Source organism: Corapipo altera, unplaced genomic scaffold (genome assembly GCF_003945725.1).
Source record: "Corapipo altera isolate COAL_440 unplaced genomic scaffold, ASM394572v1 66, whole genome shotgun sequence".
NCBI lineage: Eukaryota > Metazoa > Chordata > Aves > Passeriformes > Pipridae > Corapipo > Corapipo altera.
In genome coordinates, this window is record NW_020884924.1 from 4,627,591 (window position 1) to 4,653,834 (window position 26,244).

The 26,244-nt window shown below is 38.2% G+C and overlaps 1 protein-coding gene across 3 annotated transcripts in view; it reads left to right on the forward strand.

The window, feature by feature from the left end:
• The window catches only part of LOC113953826 (cadherin-6), a 102,626-nt gene that overhangs the window by 50,679 nt on the left and 25,703 nt on the right, over positions 1-26,244 (forward strand). For all 3 annotated transcript variants that reach the window (XR_003530029.1, XM_027657454.1, XM_027657455.1), the window contains exons 2-4: positions 395-750; positions 23,833-24,127; positions 25,615-25,734. Coding sequence is in view for 2 of the 3 variants with exons in the window: in XM_027657454.1 (XP_027513255.1) it covers positions 520-750; positions 23,833-24,127; positions 25,615-25,734 (646 nt within the window). In the remaining variant the exon portion in view is untranslated. The remainder of the gene's footprint in view (positions 1-394; positions 751-23,832; positions 24,128-25,614; positions 25,735-26,244) is intronic.

Sequence of the window (26,244 nt, forward strand, 5' to 3'; positions counted from 1 at the left end):
TAGCAACATAATGCCTCCTGGGAAGACAGTGTACACTTTTGCTAGCACTTCTTTGATGTTATAAGGTAACCTGATCAAGATCCCCAATCAAAAAGTTATCAGTTACATCCCAAAGCTCAGGCAGTAAAAAGAAAAATGCCTGATTTGCCTTTGTTGACAAAGGGAAGCAAAAGGAGTTACAGGGCACCCCCCTCCCAAAACACCCTACATCCAAACATCATGACTCCTTCTTCTTACTCAATTTAGAGTCGCTCAGATTATTTGAAGGACCATTTGCAATATTTTGAATCAGAAACAGCCCAGCTTTTTGGCAATCATTATTACTCATCTGTTTGCAGTCATGACAGTTAAGTACCTTTGGAAATGCTAAAAAAGTTGTTATTTTTCTTTTCAGAACTCCTTTGAGACTGCAAAGACTTTTTAAAGAAGGAGGACGGCATGACATTGGATTCAGTGCAGTAAAGCAGGTTACTTTGAGAACAAGACAAAAAGTAATTATTTAGACTTCCTTGTGTTGCCATGATGAGAACTTACCATTGCTTCTGGCTGCTGTTTTGGGCTAGTCAGCCCCATCAAAGCTTCTTAACTCCGTTATCCAAAAGGACTAGTGGCTTTCCAGAAAAGGAAAAGGTTTTGGTATTGTCTGGAAACAGCAGGCAAGACCTCCATCGTTCCAAAAGGAGCTGGATGTGGAATCAGTTCTTTTTATTGGAGGAATACACAGGAACTGACTACCAGTATGTTGGCAAGGTAAGCTTCTTTCATACGCATCTAAGATTTGATTTTAGAAATGTTGGAAAGCCAGCAATAACAAGTAGGTAAGAACAAAGCCTGCTACAACTTTTAGTTCTCTTTCCTGTGTGCCCAGCTTCTGCTGGTTACCTTTCAGCAGAAAGGTTAGTATGCTTCAGCTTCAAATTGTAATCAACAGGAAGACGTTCCTCATTTAACCAGGAAGTTTCATGGCAAATCATTCACAATTCTGGTTAAAGATCTTCCTTTTTATTTTTTTGTCTGGAAGGCCAGATTTTTAGCTTTAAAATGTAATATGTATTTACCCTCATGCTTGATAAAAATGAGAAGAGGTTTTGGTCTAAATTAGGATTCACAGTACTCACATTTTTGGTGAGGATTCTCTCTACCCAGCAAAGGCGATTTGTTTCTTTTTATTCCACACTGCACACAACAGTGCTGCAACCATTTTCTGGTGAGGTTTCGTGGTTTCACTAAGGACTCTGTGACATGACCTTCATACCACAGGCTATGCTATTACAAACCACGGTTGAAGCGGACTGTGTGTATACACTACGAAGCAACAGGCAGCTGAAAATTTCTGATCTCAAAGCATGCTGACAGTTAGAACAGGGTCTGTAAAATTTTATTTAAAAAAGAAAAATCACAGCTTAATGCTGAGAATGTCCACCTCCCTGAGCAATAGACCCCGTGTAGGTAAGAACCTTTATCTGAACTTCAGAGCTAGTGCACCTGTGGTAAGAGTCTAGAGAGAGTCTATACTGCCGAAGGTGCCATACTCTATAGGAATCTGTCCTGCAGAATGCAGAAATTATGCTATTGATGATGACATTTAAGGCAGAAACAATACAGCTTGGTTTTCCAAACTAAAATGGGGTTGTGTCTGATCTAGTTTGATCTCTCAAGCCTCTTAGCAAAGGCTGCAGATCACAGTAGTTTGACATTTTATCTCCCTCTGCAAGTTTCTGAGCATTCCCATGAGAGATGGTGGCTGCTTTTCTTGCCTGCCAGTCAGCTGTCAGTCAAAGTTGGATGCCACACTCCTTTCCTCCTAAATGGCTGCAAGGCATGATTCAAATGAAGAGCTAGTCAGCTAGTGTAATATTCATAGAGCTCCAACCAGGATAATCAGCATTCATGAAGGGTACCATTGAGCCCAATCTACAGGAAAAGGCTAAAGGCAGAGAGTCCTCAGAGAGGGGAAGTAGAGAAGGAAGATAAGAGGGTAAGAAAAAAAGCCAGAAGAGAGTAAGAGGAAAGAACTAGAAAGACAGGTGTAAAGAATGGAGACTTTACAAAGAGGAATCAAGATGGAAAGGAGAGAAAAATGACATCAAATGGCAGGTAGAGAATAGGAAAAAAAGTTTACCCCAAAAGAGCAAAAACAAAACCAGAAGATGAGACAGCAAAGGGGAAAAAAAACCAACAGGTGAGAAACCTTGAGTAAAGGAGAAGGGAAAACCAGTGGAAAGACAGCAGTCCTCCACACACTCTCCTGTTTCATAGTCTACTGAGGGGGTGGTCAGGGTAATGGGGATCTCTTTCTCCAAATATAAAGCATGTGGTCCTGGGCCAAGTCCTACAGTCTGTCATTTTCACTGTGAATTCTGACATTAAAGCCTGCTCAGCCCCCATTCTCTCCACTGCAGAATTAGAGTAGAGCTATTGACTTCAGAGGGAGTGATGGGGGAGCGAATATTCCTGCAGGATGATTTTGCTGAGAGACAGTTTAAAAATGGTCTACCTGGACCAGAAAGCCAAGAAAGTTTGAACAGGAGACATCGAAAAAAATGTAGATCTTATTTTTTTAAAGTTGTTCTTCCACCTATTTGTACTTAAATACACTTACTGTTTCAAAGCACAGAAACAACACATAATGTATAAATGTCATTGATTCTGTGTTCCTCAGCTATTCACATGTGGCCTTTCACACATCTTTCAAATGCCAGAATTGCTTACACCCTTATAACTGAACAATTAGCCACAAGGCATGGAAAAACAGCCATTTATTTTTAAAGTTGGGTATTGGTGTGAGGATAAATGATAGAAACAGCTGAATTTCTCCAAACTGAGGTAACCAGGCAATTTAACTGAGCAATTAAACTTGATTGGTATGGGCAAATGAGGATAATGAACATTTTTATGAAGCTTTTTTTTTCAGAGGACTAAATGTTAACCTTAAATATGGACTTAAAAATAGTAGGAATGTAAAGAAGAAATGTGAACCTCAAAATCTCTTAAAACAACAACAATATATGTACGTAAAGGGGACTTGTGCTTATGTGTTACTATGTAAGCAGTCAGACCTGGATCTTCTGGGCTATTTTGTGTTTAGTGGTTAAAGCTGGTGGACATTAACATCATTAAAAAAAAAAAAGATTCCATATAAGCTACAAAAACCATCTTTTTCTTGAGCTGGTTTTACTTTTACCTTTTCATTTTTTTAAACATCTGTTTAATCCAAACATCCACGTAAAAATTCAAGATATAAGAAGTCTGTCTGAAATCTGAAAGATTTTAACAAATGGCATTAATTCTATGAACTACCCAAATTACAGCTGTAAAATCCTGTAACTGGTTATACTACTATTTACATCATAGTAGTTTAAGAGAGAAGGGAAAGAACAGTGGAAGGGAATGTGTTCAGGTTTGAGATAATAAAAAAGAAAGTAATCGCTCTGAAGACAGAGCTCAAGGCAGTACTGAAGACAGTGCTGAATCCAGGTCACAGACCAGGGCACTGTTGTGCTCCGTACCCTGTATATTCTTTATCCATTGAACCCAAAACTTTACATCTTTTAGGAGTTAATTACCCAAACACATCTAAAACAAACTAGCCCTTTTTTTGGTACCCATGGGTACTGTCAGCTGTTAAAAAGTGCTCCCCAGTTTTTTATGCTACAGACATTATTGTCAGCCCAAATACGCAGCTGTATCACACTGGACAAGGATACCTGGCTGCCAACAAGAAGCTCACAGTGTTATAAATACAAGTTGATTGTATGCTGTAGCTCTAACACCAGATCCTTTGTTTTATTACCCATTCTTGTATTCCTGAATGTCATTCCTGTATATTTGTGAAATAAAATCTTTTAAAAAGAATCGAAATTCATGCCTCCAGTCACTGTAGCCTCAGACTTAATAATGAGGAACTTGAAGAAAAGTTCTAGACTGGAATTATTCATTGCAGTGCTGAATAACTTGTGAACTACAGCTATGCATTGAAGTGTGACTGATGGGCACAGTGACATTTTAACCTGAAGATATCTTTTCTTCCGGTTCAGAAATTATGGCACTTGGCAGGGACTCAGTCCTGAAATAAAATAAAAGAATTACGTGAGCATTAAAGTAGAGAAGCGTCTAGCTCTACTACCTTGCCAAAATTTGCAGCATTTGGGTTTTAAAAGTGATCTAGTTGTACCACTGGATGCTTAGTACAATTTTATAGAGGTGGGGTGAATGCATCTTTAAATCACAGGTAAACAATGAAGTGGTAGTGCAGCTGTATATAGAAATATATGCTACATTCCCTAGAGATCTACAGATATTCCAGGGAAAAAAAGTGAAAAAATCTGCCCTGTTCCAAGATTATACTCAAAGGTATAGTTACTATTTGTACGCACTTGACAGCTTTTCATGGCTACATAAAATCCATGAACTGGCATCCACCACTGAGGTTAGAGCACAAATCTAGAAATCGTTGTTATATAAAGGGACAGGATGCCACTTTCTTTAGGACTGAGGAAAGATCTGAACAAGTCTTAAATCTTACTCATTAATCCAGAAACAACTTCTGGCATCCTACAATGGAAAGGACCAGCTTGCTTTCCTGGTAACAACAGGCACAACTGTGGAACAGTTTTGTAACACTCTCTGTCTGGCACTAAGAGGAAACTTTCAGACATACTTTTCATTTTTGCTGTGTCTTATTGATGTTCATATAGTTCAAGCATAATGCTCGCCGGAAGCTATCTGATGTTACTACCTGTACAACCCATCATAAACAATCAACCTCTGCTGACAACTCCATTTTTCAAGGCAGATAAAATCAAAGTCCTGCTGGTATGTGGTTTGGCAAAGCAAAAAGGATACTGTGTTACTGTAGCCAAACCCAGAAGCCTTTTGTTTCGTGTTGAAAAAGCTACTGTTAAATTCCCCTCCATCAAGAATGGTTTAAGGTACTGTTGATCCTGCTTTGGAGGAGAAGGGGATCAACTAAATGTTATCACAGTATAGTTTCAGTACTATTTCTCTGTCTTTTGTCTGATTTTACTTCTGGATACAGTTATTCTGAAGGCAAGCAGAGCAGCGTATTTCACCAGAAGCAAATCAAACAAAAGACAGAATCTCCCCAAGCCATTGCAAGTAAAGGGAGTAAGCAACGTACTTAGTTAAAAGTATCTGACTGTGAGCACATACAATGGGCTATTTAAACAAAGAAATTAATTGTCATGTAATACAGTCCATGTAGTACAGTCTATGCCTTTTCAGCATGTGAGGTAGTAATGGGTCACATTACTCCAGCGGTTAAAAGGTATCGTATCTTAATTGGATGTCATGATAACTATCAAGAAAAATCTTCACATTCTCTCAGATCTTTAGTATGCTAGTATTCTGTTCTTACCTTCAAAATTTTTGTTCCCCCAAAAAAGCAAGATGTGAAAAGTCAAACCAAAATGACTCCCTGTCTGCACTTTTAACCTTCTTTATGCAGTTCAGCTGGGAAACACTTGCTCAGTATTTGTTTTCGTTGCCTTGCAGCTCGCACTATGAGATGTGCCTGATGCCTTCAGTTTCCTGTTCCAAACACAGTGACTAATTGTTACCTTTATGAGGCCTAAAGTTAAAAGTTACCCTTGTAACTTCTATTTATTCAGGGAGCATACTCAAAGCAATTTTCACTTTGTTTTTGATGCTCAGAATATCCTGTCTCATGGTTCAGATTCTGCATTCTGTATTGAGAACTGGCAGCCCAAGAGCCAATCTCAGAACGACCTCTCAGTCTTGAACAATTCCTGGGCTTGCAGTGGCTCACAGCAAAACTGCAGTCAACAATCAGTCAGCCCTATGTTGCATAGGTCAATCTGAGCTTCCCTGTGGCTTGCAGCACTGCTCACAGTGTATGTAAAGCTCTGGGCTACATCCCTGTCTCTGGCAAGTCCTCAATGGTCTTTTTCCACAGCTAAAGATGCACATGAAATTTGACTTTACATTGTGCCTCTCAGAGGACCACCACACCCTTTGCTACACAGAAGGATGAAGACTTAAGTTTTACACCTTTCCAGATTTGGACTCCCTCAAGCACTTCATCTCTCTGAGAGTACTGTGGTCCCTGGGGAGCACTAATTGCCATCTGCACCACTCTGCAGGGGAACTTCCCTCTTAGCAGGACACAGGGGTTTTGTGGGCCATTTATGGCACTCCTACTCATGCTACTGACAAGAAAGTCACAGGGTCCTTTATGGGTAACAATATGAGTTAATTACAGTGGTATGTTTAACTCTTTGGTAAAAGAAACATTAAGACCAGCCTTTTACACATGACAAAACTGATGTATAGGGAGGTTAAATGACCTTCTGCATGGCTAAAAGTCAGAAATTTCAAAACTGAGATTGGAAAAAAAAAATCAGAGTTCTTCTTTTCTTCCCTTCCCTTCCCCCCCCCTCAGTTTATATGATTAGATCACCTACCTCCCACTTCAGTAGGCTGAATACTTGTCATTCTCTTAAAAGGTAGAACAAATGCTGTGGCGCATCTGCACTTCCTTTATTCCTCATCCATCAGTCATATTTTATGTTCCACCACTTGACTTTCCCAAGTGCCCTTCATTTCTGTATTGAATTGCACACACATACACACACTTGTCTTATATTCCTCTTTGAAAGATTTACTGGCACGGATAGAAGTTCTCTGTACTGTCGGTCTCTGCGGAATAGAGATAACTCTGTAATGAGGGACAGTTGGGAGGTTAGAGGCCCAGGACAACAATCCAAAAACAGCTTGCAGATTTTAAACCATCATATGGAAGCTAAGAAAGGAGATAATGAGCAATGGGTGGAGTGGGCAAGGATGTTATTCAGAAAATGACAAGGCAGGAAATACAGCATGGTTAATGTTTACGATCATCATAATTGTGAATCTACTTGGCATCATCCTTGTATCCAAATATATTATACAATATAAGAGCCTTACAACCATCTGTTTCAAACATACCACATTATCTACAAAAAGGCACATGGTAGTACTTACAGTGTAACGATACCTAACCTCCTCCTCTTCTTCCCATTCCACCTAGAGAAGCAAGCAAATCCTACGACCCTCAAAGCAATATTTCTGTTAATTCTTATTTTTCATTTTTGTGTCCCAAATGAAACAATTTTGTTTTCCACAGCTAGTTACCCACTCATGCCAGTCCTTACATTTTGGGTCATATCTTTTCACAGATTATCCTGTTCTACTCCTTTTAGAAATCTGCATATCATCCTGAATTGTGTGCCCCTAGGCTTCTAGATATAGAAAAACTGCTGAACATATTAATCTTCCTCTCCAAGGAGACAGTGTATGTAAAGTTCATGCTTTTTTATGGGTTACTTTTTGGAGCTGTGATTACTATTTTCTTATTTGTTTGTATGGAACATAGTTCTCACTATGAAGCTGCAACATCATGAATATAGATCTTGAAGGCTGGCAACAGCTAAAAAAAAAAATCCCTCTTTCCGACCTAAGACAACCATTGTTATTCCACCATTTTTTGTTTTCAGTTTACTTATTGAAAATAGTAAACCATAAAGCTAAAGAAATCTCTTTATTAAATTAAACATATTGTTGGTGACTCCCTTTTCTTTTGCTGCCATTTCCCTCCCTGGTGAATATAGGTTCACAGTGGGGCAGCAGCGGATTGGGAGCTGTGGCCAGCCAGTGTAACATTTCAAAACACAAGCTGAAAATGTGTTGTGATGTGAACACCTATTGTTGATCCGTATGCGCTAATGCAGACTGTGGCTTGCTTTCACCATTAATGGGGTGAAACAAACCTCAGCATGCACTTGCAAGTACTTCAGGATTCAATGAAGCTTGTAGTTATCATGAAAGTCTTAGATGGCAGATGAAGGAAAGGGAAGAATTGCCCTCGGGAAGGAAAGGAGAAGGAAAAAGTATCAATCCTTTCTCTCTTTTCTTCTAATTTAAAAAAAAAACCAAAACAAACCAACAAAAACCACACACACACACAAAAAGAGAAAAATGAAGGTTGTAAAGAAATAAAATACTGAGTGAGCTGAGAGTTAACAACTTAAAGGAGAAGGGGGAAACAGATCAGCCAATGTTTGTCTTAGAACTATCATTCCCACTGTTTTCTTTACAGAGTTGTTTATTTGGAGTCATATCGTTTAATGGAGACTGCAGTCCTTCTATCCCCAACTTGCTTATGCCATGTGGTACAGGGCAGGGCTCCTGGAGAGCTCAGCTGAAATGGCTTCTCTGCATAGGACTATTGTCTCTGTGGCACTATTTCTTACTCTGTCTTTTTGGGAAACATCAAGTGATATTTTACCATGAGATGCCTGTTGGAACAAAGATGATTTTAATGTCCTGCACAGGCTTACATAATAATCATTCAGTCATCTTTAGAATGTTTGTCATCTTTGCCCATTCTGTATCTACTTGTTGGAAGGCAACATTGAGTTCATTCAAGTAATTTGTATAACTTACATGTTTAGCATCGTGTTGTCATTAATGGAAGGTCAAGTTCTTCCTAAAAGACAATCAAACAACATAACTGTGCTTTTGGCTTTATGTCATACTTCTTCCTACCTAGCTGCCCTTACAATCAAGCTGATCAGGACACTGGCAGAGGATTTAAAGGGCATGCAAACAGAGGTGTCAGAGCATTCATTCACAGTTCCTTTCCACTTCATGTAGTTTTACACATTTCAGGTCAGTTGCTTAAAGCACAGTTAACGCTGCTTACAGCTGCTAAAATTACTCACAGAGTGTCCTGTACAGTGAGGGCATAGCAGCTGCCAAGGGGGTTGTGGGCAAGGAGTTAATGCCTGTGGATGAAGACTCTTGCATGTATATTCATGGTAATAGTAAACTGGTGTGAGCTTGAGCCTCATGCTGCTTCTCGGTAACAAAGCCTGTCAGGATCTATGTCATTCACCTGATAAATACCTTATTTTACCTACAGAAATATTTCATGTACCATTTCCTCAACAGTTTTTAGAGTGATAGTATCATACCAATTATATGTGCTTCAAAATGCTTTTCTTTCATGAATACTAGATATAACTGTGAGAGCATGAACACGAATATTCTTACTGAAAGAATTCCAGGTTCTCCACTCAGAATGAACATGCATGTAACAGCTATGTTGGATCTTGAACCTGAAGTCTGGGACTGAATATCACTCTTGCCAGATAGTATCAGAGAATATTTAAGGCTAGAAGAAACACCTAGAGGCTGCCTGGTCTAACCCCTTCCACAAAGCAGGTCCAGTTAGAATGGGTTGCTCAGAACAGTACCTGGCCAAGTTTTATGTATTTACAAGGACAGAGATTTCACAACTTCTTAGGGCATTTCTCTCAGTGCTTATCCATCTCTCTTTTCTTTCTTTTTCTTTCTTTTTTAATCTTCTAATAGCTAATCAGAATTTTCCTCATTGCAACTTGTATCTATTGCCTCTCATCCTATCATTGCCTTCTCTAGCTCTGCCTTCTCTACACCCTCCCGTAAGGTAACTGTAAACAACAGTAAACCTTCCTGTCTTACTTCTAAACAAAACCATTTCTCTCTTCTCTCCTTGTACATCACATGCTTCAGCTCCCTATACCCTCTTGGTAACCTTTCTGTAAATTTGCTGGAATACGTAAAGAGGAAGGGCAAAACTAGATGCAGTACTCCAGCTGTATTTTCACAAACTTTGAATGGAGTAGAATGCTGTACTTTTGCTAAAGCAAACCACTTCGCTTTCTTCTCAGCAAGGACACATTGCTGATTCAAATCCAGTTTATTGTTTACTGAAATGCCCAGATACTGCAGTGCAAAACTGTTTTCTCTCCAGCCTGTACTGCTGCAAGGGATTATTCCAGCATAGGTGCAGAACTTTGTATGTGCCTGTGCTGAACTTCATGATGTTTTCATCAGTACCTTTCTCCAGGTTGTTGAGATCCCTTCAAATAAGAGCTCTGTATTCTCAATATTGAGTGCTTAACCCAACCAGACTCCATTTTTTTCTGATTTTCAAACTGCTGAGGATGCATTCCATAATTCGAGTCATTAATAAAGACATCAAGCAGCATTGACACCCAGTGTCAGCTCCTGAGGAACATCACTAGTAATGTGTCACTGATCAGTCTTCATACCCCCCTTTGAACTTGGCTATCCACCCTCCTTATAATTGGACATCTTTCCTGCCCATATCTCACTGATTTGTCTGTCAGGATACTGTGGGCCGAAGGCCTTGTTAAAGTCATGCAGTATTCACTGCACTCATCCACTGTGCCATCCATGTTGTCATGGAAGGCAATTAGGTTAGTGAAGCATGATTTTTCCATACTATATCCATGTTGGTTTTTTCCAAATCACCTTTTCCTTCATGTACCTGAATATAGCTTCCAAGTAGATTTGCTTTATAACCCATGCTGGAACTGAGATATAGCTGTCCAGTCTCTAGTTCCCAGGTCCTTCTTCTTGCCCTTCTTTAGAACTGGTGTGACTTTACCTATTTTCAGAATGTAAGAACCTTCCCCAAAGACTATGAATTGTCAGACAGTATAGGAAGAAACATTTCATCTCTGTCACTGTCTTTAGATGCATCCGATGTTTTCTTATGGAACTGAGTGTGTCCAATTTACCTAAAAGGCACCTGATTTATTGGTTTGTGTCTGCTGTGGATAATGCTTCACTTTACCAGAATTTTTTCCTAGGCTTAAGGCACTTTGGGGGCCTGTGGGCAAATTGCAGTTCCATATCCCTAAGCAATTCTTCTTTTTTCATGACTAATGGGTCCAACATAATACATCCTCTGGTCAACTGATCGATCACCATAGTGAAGAAGTTGTCTTAGGACATTCTGCAGAAACCTGGGTTGCTTGCACACAGACATATTGCCCTTCCAGCAAACATCAGAATGATTAAAGTCCCCCATGAGTATTATGACCTGCAGTCACAGGGTTTCCTCCATCTGTCTAAAGAAGGCTTCGTCTACTTCATCTCTTTGAGCAGACAGTCTGTGGCAGAGGAGGTGTCTTGTATTGGCCTGTCCTCTTACCCACAAGATCTCAACTGATTTATCATCTCTTCCAAAGCAAAGCTCCATCTACATGAGCTAATGGTTTGCTAATCCACCTCCTTGCCTTCCTGACCTGACCTTTATAAAAGACCAGTCCTTCTGCTGCAGCATTCAAGTCATGTGAGCTGTCCCTTCACAGTCTCACTAATGCAGTTTGAGGCATACTTATTTGAAAGAAGAATTTGCTCAATGCCAGACTTGGCTAAAGTTTACTATAAACATTTCCCTAGTTGGGCAGTCTTCCTCAAGAGGGTCCTGTTGAAAGTTAAATGTGTGGGCTTTTAGATTGCATCTGCTCTCTCACAAATCCTTGATTATCTGTTTACACGATGGAAACTTGTTTAGAAATAAAGTCTGGGAACATGAGAGAATGGAGATATTTTTCCTTTTCCCAGCTTCTGAATTGTAGAACCAGATGATAGGGGCATACAAATAGATTAAAGACTCAACTAAACCTGTGGATATGAATTAATTTTCTTTTTGTTTGAGTCTTCATTTAAATATGAATGCTGGTTCTCATTTGTTTTAGTGTTTGTGTATATCCTCCCTTCTCCATCCCCCTACTTTCCTCACTGACACACACACTTATATAGCATATAAAATTCATACACACATTTCAGTGTTTGATTGTCAGCATCAAGCACTCAGAATATCAAAGGGTCACCTTAGTCAGTAAGCAAAGGATGAGCATTTGCTTTCAAGCGCATCCATCAGGGGAGTAGTCAGAACCTGTTACTTGTCGAAGAAGCCTAATGTTTTATTCAACTATATCCCGGTAAAAACATTTCTGGCCAAGGGTTTTTTTGTTTTGTTTTGTTTTCTAGTTCATCTTTAAGATAGATTCTCCCCTACCCCCACAGGAGAATAGAGGTTTTCCCTGAGTTAGAAAGGTACATGCCTTAATTAAGGTGCTGTATTTGCTTAGTATTTAATTGAGGCATTTTTGAAAGTTCAGTGCTTCAAAGAAAACATTTTATCAGTGATTAAACAGATAATTCTGACCACTGATAAAGGTAATCAACTGTCCCTGGGTAAATTCACAGAGAAATTAAAGACAAACATATAATATAGAATGATTCCACTAAGTATATGCCTCATGTAATTTTGAGAATAAGGCACATATACTAAACCAAATTATTAATTGTAGAAGTGCATATTTGCTGAATGTACTCTTTTCTGAAAAAAAAATATTTTCTCCTAATCTCAGCAGAATACCTGCTGTCATCTTCTACAATGGGAGTTTCCTTTTTTAATTGACCAATGCAGTACAGGACAGAAGTCCCATTATAGTCAGTTGAAGGATATCAGGATATTAAAATTAATTTCCCTCTGAATTGGAAAAAAGCTGTAAAGAAAGTTGATGCTCTTGAATTGTAGGCACAATTCTAATTGAAAAATGGGTGTTTAGACATGCATGCCTTTAGGGACTCATCTTGTTCCCATTTAACATCACTACAAGTCAGGTACTTAATTTTCCTTAACTCCACATATGAAAGCACATATATTCATTTTCATGGATTTTTTAAGATACCTCAAAATGTTACTTGAGCTAATATAGCCAGCCCCAGAGTGCAGAAACTTCCTTATCTACCCCATCCAAACCTATGGTGACAGTAACCTTTGCAGCTAGGCTGCAAACCTAGCTCTTGGATAATAACAAAAACCTGCGAACAATTAGGTCTTCTACCTTTGCAGCTGCATTAAGAATAGACCATCCCCTAAACCTTTAAATGCAGCAAGCAGCGGCAAAGCCACAGTATTGCTAATCTTGATTCCAGTTAAATGGTCCTCAGTCCTTCCACAAACTAACACAGAACAAATTACACCTGAGGCTCTCAAATCATGTTATAATCACTACGTACAGAACTGGACGTTATTAACAACCCACATTTTACTGCAGGGAGAATGTAGAAGCATCAAATAGTGATCTAAGATCAGACAGGAAGACTGTGACAAAGACAGTACTAAAACCTGCCAGTCGTGCATTTGCAGCTACAAGCCTATCTTTCCCTTGCATATATCATGTTTTTGTCAGAGATAATCTTAAAAGTGCTTCACTCCTTGTTTGTATTTTTTTCTGTATACCAAAAAAATCATCAGTGATGCCTCAAACTAAGTTTCCAATTTAGTCTTTCAGACTCACACCTGAATTCAAAAAAAAGTCAATGACTGACTTTTCAGTTAAGGTGATAGATTTGCAGTGATGGGAAGTCTGTCTCCTAAACCAAAATGACTTGTATGGCTCCTTCAAGAATTCAAAGGCTTGAATTTTCATTCCTGATCACTAAAATGTATCCACTAGATAGGAAAATAATTTTTAATCTGTTCTAATCTTCTGCTCAGCTATTCATGTAAGAGAGGTTCTAGTACCTGAGCTAGGATGTGACAAGGGTGGTGTTGGCTAAGTCCTTTATGCATTTTAGTAGGTGAATGCTAAAGTCTCCACAAAAACAAATTCTCGTGTCTACCAGGTACTGTTTCTACCACACAGTTTGAAAACACTGGCAAAAAGAAACTGTGGTCGATGGTCGGTATGACAAAGAAATGCCAGATGCTTAAATAGATGCACCTAAAGCATAAAACAGGAGGTTTAAACTGCCTTGGCTTTCCCTCAGAGAAGAACTAGATCTCCATGCTTTTGTGAGGGTAATTGCAGAAATCTGTACAATTCTCTGTTGTTACCATCACTACTGTTTAGCTGGAGAGGGCTCTTTGATCTTTCAAAGGCATAATGAAACCCAACTGCTGTAAGTATAACTGGGAAAATTCAGTACACAGCCATGGATTTTTTTTTTAAGTGAGAGGTCAGTTATTACTCAGTCAGAATTGTTTTGAGCTCCTTAGAGTCTGAAAGGAAAACTGTCTTTCTTAGTGTTATACAGTAGTTCAAAGAAAAGCAAGAAGTTTGATAAAAGAACATGAAACTCAAGAACCCATATGTATGGAGATCAGACTTGACACCACAGTCTCTTGTGCCTTATAAATTAAAGACCTGTTTGTAAAGGCAAACTTTGTAAATTCCTGCTGTAATTGGGCTTAGAGATAATAGGAAAAGGAACAAATAAAACTGCACTACCACAGAAGTGCTAAGCAGCACTCAGCAGAACATGAGGTACCTTTACCTAGTTTGCAGCTTTGCCAAATATCCATTAAGATCTGATAATAAGTTGCCCTTAGAGAGAAGGACCATCAGAATAAAGTACCTAGCTATTTTGGTGTACTGCAGTGCAGGACAAAAGCTCTTGTGCCATTGTCCCTATTTAATCACAGTGAAGAGCAGAAGCAGCTGGGGAACCAAAGAGGGGAAAGAGTTGAGAGGCCCGAGGCAATGTTGAAAGGATTGACACGTTCCAATTGATTTTTTGCAAAGCTGATTAGCTGTGGCTACATGTTTGCACTTCAGGTTAGAAACCCCATTTGTGATTTTGAAGGGTATGTAATAACTGTGTGAGTCACCAGAGTATCCGTGTTTATTCTTAGCTTCATACATTTAAGGCAGGTTCTTTGGGCAGCCTATTCTATAAACCAAGGATCCCAACATCAGCCAAACTGTTGTCTCTGTCTGTCTCAGGCCATGTGGCCTAACACATGGCCCTCACAAACTGAGAATAAAAGGAGCCTTCCAGCCTGCCTGGACCTTCCAACCTGCATGAAGGGTGTGAGTCTGAGGTTCCACAGTGAGAGAACAAGTTGCCTCTTATCCCTGATCTAATGACAAACTCTTATTCCATTGTCCTTTATGCTTTATTTCTCAGTCTTTTTTTTTCTCTTCAGCACCCTATATTCTTATTATAGTGCCTTTTCTATGTTCTGTTTGTTTGTTTTGAAATCAAATGCCACTCTTTTTTTTTATATTCAGTTTACCTTTTGAGTACTGGGTTGCTTCTGAATCTTGAAATATGCTTAGTGCCTTTTGGTCCATTCATTTTCTGAAATTGTTCATCAGCACAAAACTGGTTTTAGCCTCTCTTAGTGTCATTCATTTACAGGGAACAGCTTGGCACTGCTACTTTTGAGAATAAATGAGAAAGTTCACTGACATTTTTATACTCTCAAGAAACAGAAAGATAGCATCACCCTGATGTTTTTCTCTAGATTTTTTTGGTAATTTCTCCTTTAGTTCTTGATATCAGGACAATATTTTTTGTAGATCTTACTCCTGTTACTGAACAGTTCTATCTGACATACAGCTTTTTCCCTGTTTGCAGTGGCTGCAATTTAAGCTTTTTTTGTGTATGTGTAAAAGCCAGTATTTAGGTTAAAGGTGGCCCATAGAGGTTATTGTAATACACTGAGGTGGTTGTCTTAATAAAGCATTTAATGTATATATTAATAGTCCAAGTATCAGATTCCTATATCTTTTATTATTTTTTTTATTATTTCAATATTTACTGAGTTTTTCTGCTAATTTGCCAGTTTGTATGCAGCCATGGCTGATACAGTTTTCTTAAATGAAGTATCTTGCAGATATTTTCTTTCTATAAAAACACAGCCTTTTATGTCTTATTATATTAATGGAATTCCACAGCTGAATAAGCTAGGTATTAAAGTATTCCTGGTTTTGCTATACTAATTCTTAAGGACCAAGAAAGTAAGCATAATCAGACACAGTATATTTTTCAATAACTCCAAAGAAAAGAACACCGCAAAATGCAGAAATCTTCTGTAACCTCAGTAATTCTTCAGTGCTCTGTTTCATTATTTTTTACAGATTTAATATTTTGTTTCAGGGGTTGGACTCAATGACCTGCATATTCTATGATTCTTGATTTCAATCCTTAATCTTATTCTATATTGCTGATAAGAATATATTACAGTAAGAAAAGGGTGATGTTAGAAATGGAAGGAATAGAAACAGGAAAAAATGCAATGTTCATGACATAGGAGTTATTAAGAAAAGAATCTAATACACAATACGTGATCATAAAATGGAAGAAGAAGGAGCAGGAGAAGGAGAAAAAAGCACCTGAGTATTTTGGTCAGGAAGAACTAGTTAGATAAAGCAATGAAAATGGCAAATGTTTTTACTCATTCCTAACTCAGATAGGAAAATATTAACATTGTTGTCTTTAGACCTAAGTCCATTTGTACAGAAGGAAGGCCAATTGAAATGCAGCAATTACAGAAAATCAGCTAGGAGCATTAGCCCTTCACATCTGTCCTTTTCTTCACTGGCTCTTTTTGGAATCCACTTGACTTGAAAACAAGAGACTGAGGTTGTAAACAGAATTCCAGCTGAAGACTCAGAAGTGTCTATTTTGCAAGCAAAGACTGTAGCCTAGCAAGAAAGATAACAAGAGCATATGGAATTATTATCTATAAATGCAGGATGAGGAAGAATGTATGTATGTGGGAGGAGGTTCTTAAAACAGAAAAATAATGCAAGGACAGCACATCTATTTTGGGAAACAAGCGTATTTCTAGTCACCAGCTATTCTTGCTATTTCTTGAAATAGGAACTGTGTACCTGTTGCACTTTTTTCATCACTAGGCATGGTGAGAGACAAGCAAGTTAAAACTACATTAACAAACTCAAACACTCAGGAGTCAGTCATACTGAGCCATATTCAGATTTATTGTATTAACCATAGTGTAAGAACTATACTTACTTGTAGTAAACTGATCACTTACTGTAGTTATCCAACTTAATTATTCTGTAAACCAGGACATCTGTTACATCAAGAAAGTGATGAAAAATGAAGACTAGTGATTGCTTAAGACAGCAGATCTTGGGTTAGTTAGGAGATAAAAAAAGTGGGAACCTCCTTTAAGTGCCTATTGGAACAATTTAAATACAGCCTCTATGTGAGAGTGCTGTTTCTGACAGCTGTTCATCAGGAATCATGGTGCTGTGATCTGGTAGTGCTGGGTCTGTTTGCATTTCTATTTAATCTTGTAAAAATTTTTTTTGTTGTTTTATTTTCTTTGCAAATGCCAGTGTTTGAATCTTACTTCAAACTCTATCTCTCAATTTTTGAGGCTATAGAATATAAAACTTCATATAATCTTCAAATTGTTTTACATAAGAATGAAAAGGAATCATCTGTTCTAGTTTCTGTAAACACCAACAAGGTTTGAAATCACTGTAGCATCTTTCTCCCGTTGTCTTCCAAATTACTTTTTAGGATGTAACCTTCTGTAACTAGCTTCAGCAATCTAGCCTCTATCCCTGTAGAGATAAATAGTCCTCTCTTCTTAATAGTTCTAAAGTTCATTAACTTACTTCACTTAAATTTTACAGAGGAATAAAGGTGTCAAAATCATAAATTTCATGTACAGTTTGAAGAACAGTAGCTGCATCAGGCAAATAAACCTACATTGTGCCTTAACTGTTTGGTCAGCTGGCTGTTCCATAAATATACATATAAACTACCAGCTGCAGCCCATGCTACTTCTTCTCCAGCCAGTATGTAGGAAAAATAAGTAGTACCACCATTTTGCAGTGTAGAGGATTTGAGGACAAGGGCTGGAGCAGAAAGTAAACAGCACCACACAGTGAGGTAAGGAATTATGAGGAAGAGCTGGAGGCTTTGGCTCCAGGGATGAGTTAGGTAGAGAGGTTATATGGTGTACCAAAGGATCTAGAGCTTAGCATAACTGAGGCCAGAAGAACATGGCACACGTGTCCCTGGGAAATCTGTTGCTTCTGGTGATGCTGGATCTCCCTGTGGACCTTGTGGAATATATTTTTGGAAGAAAGGATCTTTTGTGTCTTGAAATAAATTGTTTGTATAGGTGTTTGCCCTGATGATGCATGAAATATTGTGTGTATATGTAGGTATATGGAACACATATATAGTGTTTTGGCAGTATTTTTTGTGCATTAGAAAGAAGCCTGTATTTAAATTCAAGCAAAATACATATAAATACTTATTACCTAATGTGCCAAACATTTTCCTTTTAATACAGAGTTACCAAGTAGAACGAAAACTTTGGTGTTAATTATTTGATGATATTATCGGTGCTGATTGTTATAGTAATTGACAGGTTGGTTGGTGCTGTAGGAGTACAGACCACCAGGAGAGCCAGTGAAGAGTGCAAGGTTGTTATTACTCTTACTATTACAGTATTAGCAGTCTCATTTTGAGTGCTTTGTTTTTTCTGAATGCTTTAGCATTGCACTGTGTAACCTCAAAGAGTACAAGTGGTTGAATTTGTTCATTACTAGACAGGATTCTGGTGTTTGGATATATAAAATTTGGAGCAAAATCATATGCTATGAATACTGCCAAGAGTAAAACCATGATTATCTTTGTTAGCTACCTACCAACTACGTGCTTACTATTTTAATAATTGATGTCAATTTCATTATTGTGTTAGGAGACAAAAATGTGACCACAGCAACTCCAGAATATCAAGTCCCTCTTATAAATACAAACAAATAATAAAATGCAAGAGACAGTTTATTTGTGAATAATTGTAGGTTTATGCTTCAATGTGTACATCCCAAGGTCAGTTGACTTTGGTCTTTGCAGAAGTTCAGTAACTGCTCTGAAATTCAGTGACTAGCATATAATAGTCACAAAAGGAAAGGAAACTTGGTTGGTAGGGTGAATGAAAAACCATTTTACCCACCAAATTGCAAGGTATCATATATGCAATATGACATTAGTGGGAGCTAAACTGCAATTTACAACAGTCTTTCATAACCTAAAGCCACTTCCTAGATGACATTAACTGCTGTTTAAATCAGTGTTACAGACTGAGGTAGAGGAGGAGTGTTACATAATTCTGGAGAGAATATCCACAGCCTGCAATTTCAGTTTTTTGGAATTTAAGTACCACAGCTGCAAAAGTACATTTTCAGTACAACCTTGTTACAAATATCCATGCTAGAAAGCCACTTCTCTCTAGTGTATTTCATTTAAACATGAAAAAAATTTATGGTTAGTCTTAAGCTATTAAAACATATGGGATCTCACTTTTATCATACAGTTTGCACTCCTGTTTCATACAGTTTCATCTCAAGTTGAATTTACCATGGTTAGAAAAGGGCCCTGAGGGCACCACTGGCCCTGACTGTACCTGTCCATCTGCCCACAGCCCAGGACCCCATGTCAGCCCCGTGGGGTCAGCAGCCCCTGCCCCAGAAAGAAACACAACAACAGGGCAGGTCTCCAGCTCCCAACAGCCCTGCCCAGCCATTACCATTCCCAGGAGGCACCTGATACCCAGGACTGGGGCTGCCCCAGTCACTCGGGGGTGCCCTGCTCCTGTCTGCGGCAGTGGGCAGGCCATGGGACAGGCCCTGCCATCACCCACCCGGGCAGATGCTCTCCCCCACACCATCAATTTATAGTCTTATTGCAAAAGCACATGAAACATCCCCTTAAATTCTTCCTATATGAATTCTCTGCTGAAGTAATTCCTGAGTGTGTAGAATGGGTCCAACTTAATTTTTAAAACCCCAGTAAAATTTTTCTGGAATGTTAATTTAAAATAAAGCAATGCTATCTAGTCGTGATGAACACACATGCTGTTGATATATTCACTCCAGAAATAAATTTAAAAAAAATTTTTGTGTACAAATACTTTGAGCATAGATATCACTTGCCTTTTCCTCGTTGTCGTGCTGAAGACACGCCGTTGCCACCACCTTTGGAGATTTTGGAGGGTGCTCCAGAGATTCTACAGGAAACAAGGCTACTCCAGATTGTGGTTAATTTGAAAAAAAACCCCAAACCGAAAAACAACCAGGTCTCATTTTAAAGTAATTAAGTATATGACAACAAGAAGAATGTCCAGTAGAAGCAGCTAATGCTACAGCCCTGTGTGCTCTTTAAATGCCTGTTCCTTCAGGAGGAATGAAACCTTCCCCACGTCCAGGCAAATGTATTTGAATGGCTTGGGCTGGAACATTTGGGAGAGGCAGAAGAAAGAAAAAGGCTAGAGAGTTTTTATCTGACTGTAAGTGATTAAAAGCAAACCGGATGGTTCACTTAACAGTGGTATTAAATCGAGTAAAAGTATGCCTAGGGCATAGTAAAATCTTTAATTCATCCTCAGCCTTAGCCAGTGATTGATGGACAATGTCACAAGAGTGTTCAGATTAGATTCTGAATGAATCAATTTACTATAATATTAATACAGTGTGATTGGTGATATATTTACTTTTTATTTCATAGACTTAGTTCTTCACAATTTTGCTTACCTTTGGGGTATTGCTCAGTTCAGCTGCTGATTGAAATGAATGGTATTGAGTAACACTGAGTACCTATGGAAGTATAAAATCTGTCTTAATGTGGAGTCCTAAAATCTTTGTCTTGAGGACTGGTAATATGATAGAGCCCAGATGACATGAGCTCTGTGTCCCAAACATTTTATTCTATCCCATGACTATCTGCCATGATCCTTTTATTTGACTAACTTTATGCATAGGATAACGGACCCTCCTCTGCAACACGGATTAGTACACAGACTGAAGCTATAATATTGTGTATTGGCTAGCATCAGCCCTGCTAAAAGCATCTGCAGTATAATTTATGCACGTACCTCATCACTTTCTTTGCAATGAGTTGTCTGGGTAGTGAAAAATAACTTCAACTTAAAGGAAAATGGGGTTGTTATTACCATTCATTTCATCCTCATAACCTCACAGTGGTGTTTCTATATACAAACCCCCTGTATTTTAAAGCACGTCTTGCCTCCAGGCCTTCCTTCTGGCCTCAACTTGCACCATTCTTTTTGTCCTTTAGTTTTATTTCCAATTAATTTCTTTTTAACCTGATTACAGTAGCAATTTCCCTCTTCATATAGGTCACACAAGCAAAACATTGCTTCCAAAATAAATTTTTAAGGAAAAATAAAACAGAAGATTGGATAAAACTTTACCTGGATAAAACTTTTCTACCAAGCAAACAGTCGAGGACAGATAATGTAATATAAAATAATAAATCTTTTTTTTGAATGTTTTCCTCATAAATTAATGTTGCATATTTATGTATAAGAAACTTTTCTAAAGATCTGTTTGGCTTTTTTCTAATATATAAAAACTTTTTTCTGAATAAAAGGGAACAAAATCCAAACTATTTTGGCCCAGCAGTTAAGCAGTTGATGCTGATTGTGGTGTGATAGAAGTCTATCCCCTTAGGGTGACAACTATCTTATCATCTCCTATCCTTTACTGAAATCAAACAGATTTTAGTCACACTTTTTTAGACCCTTTTTGAACCAGATTCATGATACCGCACATGGTGACACAGTGTGAGTTTGTTGTTGGTTTGAAGAACAGGCATTTAGCCAGCCTTAGCTCTATTATACATGGGTATGTAGGACATGACCTCACCCAAGTCTCACTCTCACAGTAAATAATCCACATACAGCCTGCCTAACTGATCACTTAGTTTGTTCTGTCATGTCTTAGGAAGGCTGTAAAACTAAAGATATCAAAGTTGGAAAGGATCTTGTCAGGGGGAATGTTTATTTTCAAAAGTTAGTGGTTTAACTGGAGGTCTAGAGATTGAGCCTTAGATGAAGACCAGATCCTCATTCTCAATATTGATGACACCGAGATATGTCTTGATGTCCGGAGTCATAATGGGTCTTACACAGGTGAATTAATTGTGGAGGAGGAGTGGAAATTTCATAAACAATTGATGTGAAAAAATCCTACAAGTTTCCATTTTTAGCTCTTTAGGTGGCCTGGGCTAGGTAAAGAATGTTATGGAGGACTATTCCAGTGGTTCCAACACCTTTTCTATGCTGACCTTTTTTTCGCTGCTTTGTTCATTGAAATTAAGTTTAATTAAAATGATGATAAAAATGAACTTAGGAGTTCAACCTGTACCAAGTCTCAAAACAGCACTATTCCATGATTCATATGAATTAATGATAGTGTGTTACTGAGGACTGTTTTTGTCCCAGTATGATACCAAGTTAAAGAGGCTTTCAAGGCAAACAAAAGTTGAATTTTTGATGTGAAACAATCATAAAAATACACAATTTTAAAGACAAAGTTATTTTCATGCCTTTGTCTTGCAGGTTGTCTTTGAGAAAACTTCTCATCACATAATCTGTTGAAATTACTTCTTGCAGTAGACTTCTAGTCTAACTTCTTAACAAGCTGATAGATGTTTTTTAGAGTCTGAGGTTGTATATAATAAACAATTCCTCTAGGCCTCGTGGCCGAGGGAATTGGCCAGCTGAATAGGACTCAGGAGACCTAAACTCTATTCCAAATTTCAAGACTAGCCTTCTGGGAAAGTGTGCTTTGTTGTCCTAAAAGCAGAGCAAATGGTATTGACTGATTTTGTGACGGGTTGTTAAATCTGCTTAGGAAAAATGCTGCGTAGAAGCTACTTACTGGTATTCTTATTATCAAGAAAAACGGCTCCGTGCAAAATTACACAGAATACCCATTTTCTCCCTGAAGGAAATTACGAAGAGTGCTTCAGCATGTCTGCTAATGATTAACCACGCTATAGTTATGATATTTTGTATTATTGGACAGTTTGGGTATGTGTGGTGACAGAGTGTTTTGCCCTTAGAGGCAAACCTGTTACATGAAGTATGCTTTCTCTAGGGATCATAGGCATAGGCAGAGTGGAGCACAGTGCCCTCAAGTGGGTTGGCAGTAGGTTTCTGATCTGGGCAGAATGTTGGAGGAAACCCAAAATGTTGACCATGAGCTAATGCTGGAGGCTGCCGTTCCAGCATGGTAGGGGCATAGCCAGGCACTGGTGAACTGTAGAACTTTCTGTTCTACAAAGCATGCTATCCAGCAGTGCTAAGTACTTTGCCACACAGTCAACTAGGGGTTTTTTTCTGACTTTTATTCAGGAAAAGAGAAGCACAGAGCTGGTTGAGAAGGTCCAGCTCTTCTGACTCATAAAATGTCTTCACTGTGAGAGAAACAACTTCCAGGAATCTTGCTACCTAACAGATTTTTTTTTCCCATTAATTTTATCGCTTATGCTCTGATTTTAAAAGCCATTTTAATATTTCATTTTTTAAATTTTTATTTTTTCTAATGTAACTAGCCTTGATTTTAAAACCAAGGGAATAAATAAGCCTTTATCAAAGGAACACCCATAAGGGTATGATTTTAGTCAGTTACACCTTTTGTGTATAGTAAACAGCATTTCAAGAGATGTGGAAATCTTCTGGGAAAAAAATGTGATGGTTTGGGCAGTTCATGCTTTGTATGCTAATTACCATTATTCTCCTCTTTCCCTTTTCCCCATCAAGTTTCAGTTGGGTCCATGTCCCTTTGGGTAGAGTTACTGATCTCTTCCCTTCCAGTGCTGTAATGGTCTAGTATGCCTGCCTGCCTCTGCCCTTAGTTTGCCGATCTGTGAATGCATGTATTTATCTGCTATTTGTGTATGTATTTAGTATGTCATTTTATTGTGCATCCAAAATTTAAACTTAAGAAGTGGCTTGACTGGACACTTTCTAATTTTTTGCTTACTGCAATTCCTGAATCCACTGGTTTTCCACTGTAGGATCCCATTGCTCTACATACTTCTAGGCTTTCCCCTAGCCACTAGCATTTAGAATTAATTAATGTATATTTAGATTGGGAAGGTGGTCTGCAGCTTCAGTTCATGGTTCTCCTCGGGCAATTTCTTATAATGTTGCAGACCATTTCAATTCTGACATCAAGACACAACTCCATCTGTTCACTGCTTCTGCTGTGATATCAATTCTTTTCCCAAAAGCAGTCTACAGACTTTTGGCTGAGTATTAATAGTAGTAAAGCATATATCATGATATCAGTTAAAGTATCTGGAATTGTGTCCCAATTATTTATTTTCCTTTCTTTTTATTTATTCCCATTTCACCACCAGCTGCATTCAGACCAGGATAAAGGAGATGGATCACTTAAATACATCCTTTCTGGAGATGGAGCAGGAGACCTCTTCATTATCAACGAAAACACTGGTGACATCCAGGCTACAAAGAGACTAGACAGGGAAGAAAAGCCTGTATATATACTCCGTGCCCAGGCTGTAAACAGAAGGACTGGAAGACCAGTGGAACCAGAATCTGAGTTCATCATTAAGATCCATGATATCAATGACAATGAGCCAATGTTTACAAAGGATGTTTACAATGCCAGCATTCCTGAAATGTCAGATGTTGGTAGGTGCTAACTAATAAACTGATTTCAGTGTCTGCTCTGGGTTCTTTCTGTGGAGTTAATGAAGGGCCCAAAGTTTACAGGCACTGAATGCAGACAGCTGCTGTTTGAGTCTGGAGTAAAAGCACCTCAGATGTTTAAAAAAAAAATCTAACTCCAGGAAGATAGTGACACCAGTTTGCTGGAATCAGAGGTGTCAGCTGAGTGAAACATGCTCCCTCTGTCGTACCACAAAAAATGCAAATTAATACCATCTACTTTAGCTTCAGAGCTGTATTACATGACACTCTTAGAGTTTAATAAGCTTTGTTAACATGATTTAGCGAAAGTGTAATAATATGGTAATCTGTGGTCACCTGTGTCAATACCACTCCTAGATCCGTTCAGCAATCCTTCTTTAGTTCAGGAAAGTAAACAAAATGGAAAAGAGCAGGTACAGAAGGGGTTGTACGCATTTCAGGAGTAAAAACTGTAACCCAGGTCAACTCATCACTGATACTGAGATATGCCATTAATTTCCTATGACCTTTGTTTCTCTTCTTGTGCAAAAGAAAAGAGCTCCAAAGTCCTTCGAAGTCCACTGAAATCTTTCTATTGATTTAAAATGTATTGAGCTGTAAGAATACATCAAGAAAATAAAATAACTTCCTTGAAGTATGGTTTTAAGATGGGATCTTTTCCTGAGAAGTCAACAGATTTTGATTCTTTGTCTCTGATTCTTAGGGAGGGCAGTTTGATTTCTTTGTCAGGGAGCAATGGATGGTTGAATTGCAAGAAGCACATTTCTAATCTGAAATAATGTCCAGGGAGAGAAGCATTAATTAATCATGATCAAGAATGAGATTAACATAAAGCTCAAGCAATATGAAAATAAAGACTTTGGGGCATACTCTCTCCTCTCATTCATGGGACTTGTCACATGGATGAAACCTCATCTGATGAAGTGAGAACACAGTATTCACATTTTGATGTGGGAAGTGAATACTTTATTCACAAATGGGTTTAAATGCCAAAATCTAAGCTAAATTTTTATGTTTCTTAACACTTTGCCTAGGATTCAACACCATTTCATTCTCTCGAAGACACATGAAAAAAGAGATTTACATTCCTATATCAAATACCTTACAAGTGTGAGTAAATTTGCAAAAGTATATTCTTGACCTAGATTCAGATTCGGAATGCTTTCAATATCTGGAGAAAGGTGCATTTCTACTTCCTTCACAAGAAACACCATGAAAGATCTGTATATCCAATCAATAACTGTGTGTTTTAATGAGTTGAGAATAAGACAACTATCATTTTGGGTTTGAGAGCTGTCATTTTGGGACTGTCCTTTATGAACAGAGAAACTTCTAAAAAATAAGAATGTCTCTAACTTCTTGCCACAAGTCTGATATGAACCTGAATCTTTTTTTTTTTTCTATGTCATAAGTGTCTTGGCCATGAAAAAAACCTATTCATTTTTATTTTCTTTAATTTTTCGTTACAGGTACCTTTGTTGTGCAGGTCACCGCAACTGATGCTGATGATCCTACATATGGGAACAGTGCTAAAGTTGTCTACAGCATTCTCCAGGGACAACCATATTTCTCTGTCGAATCTGAAACAGGTCAGGGGACCTTATCTGTCACAGTATGACAATGGCTGTAATTCAAAATGACATGCTAAGCCAAGCTAGGATATAATAGAAAAAAAACTTCTAAGAGATTACATCTCAGTGCAAAATCTGACAAACTTAATAGAGTGATACATCTGTAAACATGACACCTACGTTATTTTAATCTTACCAGCAAAGTCTAATAAATACAATTAGTATTGGATGTGAACCAGTTTTCAATCATTTTTAACAAGCAGTGGGTACAGAGACTGCTGTGGATGTTTAAATTAAACCAAATAAGTTGGCTTTTAGATGAAAACGAGGAACAGGTGGGTGTGGAAAAAAGTGCTTATTCCTCATAGATCTTCATAATGGCTAAATTAAGACTGAGGATTTGTTCGAGTGAGGTTTTTTTCTCCTTCTGCTTCTTCAAAACTTGTTTAAAGTAATTATAATTTCTGTACATCTGCAGCATATCACTTTAATGCTAATTTTATGAAAGAAATCTTAATTAAGAATAAT